This window comes from Etheostoma spectabile, chromosome 19, assembly GCF_008692095.1.
Source record: "Etheostoma spectabile isolate EspeVRDwgs_2016 chromosome 19, UIUC_Espe_1.0, whole genome shotgun sequence".
Taxonomy (NCBI): Eukaryota; Metazoa; Chordata; class Actinopteri; order Perciformes; family Percidae; genus Etheostoma; species Etheostoma spectabile.
In genome coordinates this window covers 10856635-10857784 of record NC_045751.1, presented here as the reverse complement: position 1 = coordinate 10857784, position 1150 = coordinate 10856635, and the positions used below count along the sequence as shown (strand labels likewise).

General features: G+C 37.2%; 1 protein-coding gene across 4 annotated transcripts in view; it reads left to right on the top strand.

The window, feature by feature from the left end:
- The window catches only part of exoc6b (exocyst complex component 6B), a 116065-nt gene that overhangs the window by 51409 nt on the left and 63506 nt on the right, over window positions 1-1150 (top strand). For 3 of the 4 annotated variants that reach the window (XM_032499410.1, XM_032499411.1, XM_032499409.1), the window contains exons 9-10: window positions 84-167; window positions 666-712. In XM_032499410.1, coding sequence (XP_032355301.1) covers window positions 84-167; window positions 666-712 — 131 coding nt within the window. The remainder of the gene's footprint in view (window positions 1-83; window positions 168-665; window positions 713-1150) is intronic. The other variant, XM_032499412.1, reaches the window with a different exon arrangement.

The window sequence follows — 1150 nt, the reverse complement described above, 5'->3', positions numbered from 1 at the left end:
ATCCATCCATCCATCCATCCATCCATCCATCCATCCATCCATCCATCCATCCATCCCAGTCTTACCTGTAATCTGTGTTTTAGGGTTTGCGTGATGTGTTTGAGAACTACTACAGAAAGCAGAGGAGGAAACAGGCTCGCCTTGTGCTGCAGCCCCACTCTAACATGGTATGACCCTACACTGTCCCTCTGTGTGTTTGTGTATGCACCTACTTTGATATCCACACACTCATAACTACACGTACCCTCCCCCCTCCGTGCACACACTCCCACTTCCCACTCGCACACAATCCTTAATCTATAGTTTATGTCAACTACTGTTTTTGTAATTGAGAGTATTAAACAAACAGAAGCTTTTATGATATAAATACATTAAAAGAATTAAAACATTTAACTTTAAATTGTAGGACTATCTGAAAATGATCTTGTTTGGGTTTTAGTTTTATTGCACGTTTTCCAATGGGGTTTGAATGTTAAGTTTTAAGTAAGTTTTGTTAAGTTTAATTTGATATATATATGGTTCATGGATTTGTTATACTGTACCATACTATTTGGCTGATTTGTTTTTTATCTTTCTATGCAATAACCTTTCCGTTGGACTTTTTATATCTCTCTTTGTTTCTCTCCATTTCTCTTTCTTCCCTATTTATTCTTTTACATTCCTAGCATGAAACTCTGGAGGGATACAGGCGGTACTTCAATCAGATTGTCGGGTAAGTCCTTCTTTCAGTCCGTCTTTACCTAACCTCTTCATCAATACCTTCTGACCTACATCAGTGTAAATAGTATCTGGACTTACAATCTTCGTTCCCAGGATCTTTTCCTTCTGTCTGTTCCAAAGGTTAGAACTGAGCTGGGGAAAAAGGCCTTTGCTGTTTCCTCTTCTGGAACAAGTTACAGAAGTGGATTACAAAAATATATCGCCCGATTTTCCATTTTAGTCTATACATTAGGGGTGTAATTAGGGCTGGGCAAAATGGAGAAAATCAAATATCACGATATTTCTGACCAAATACTTCAATATTGATACGGCAACGATTGTTTGTGCTCTCACAAAATGTTTCCACAATTATATTTTTGATAAATAATCATCAATAATGTGGATACAATGACTAAGTGGGTAAAGGCAAATAATAGAACAGTTACAACAG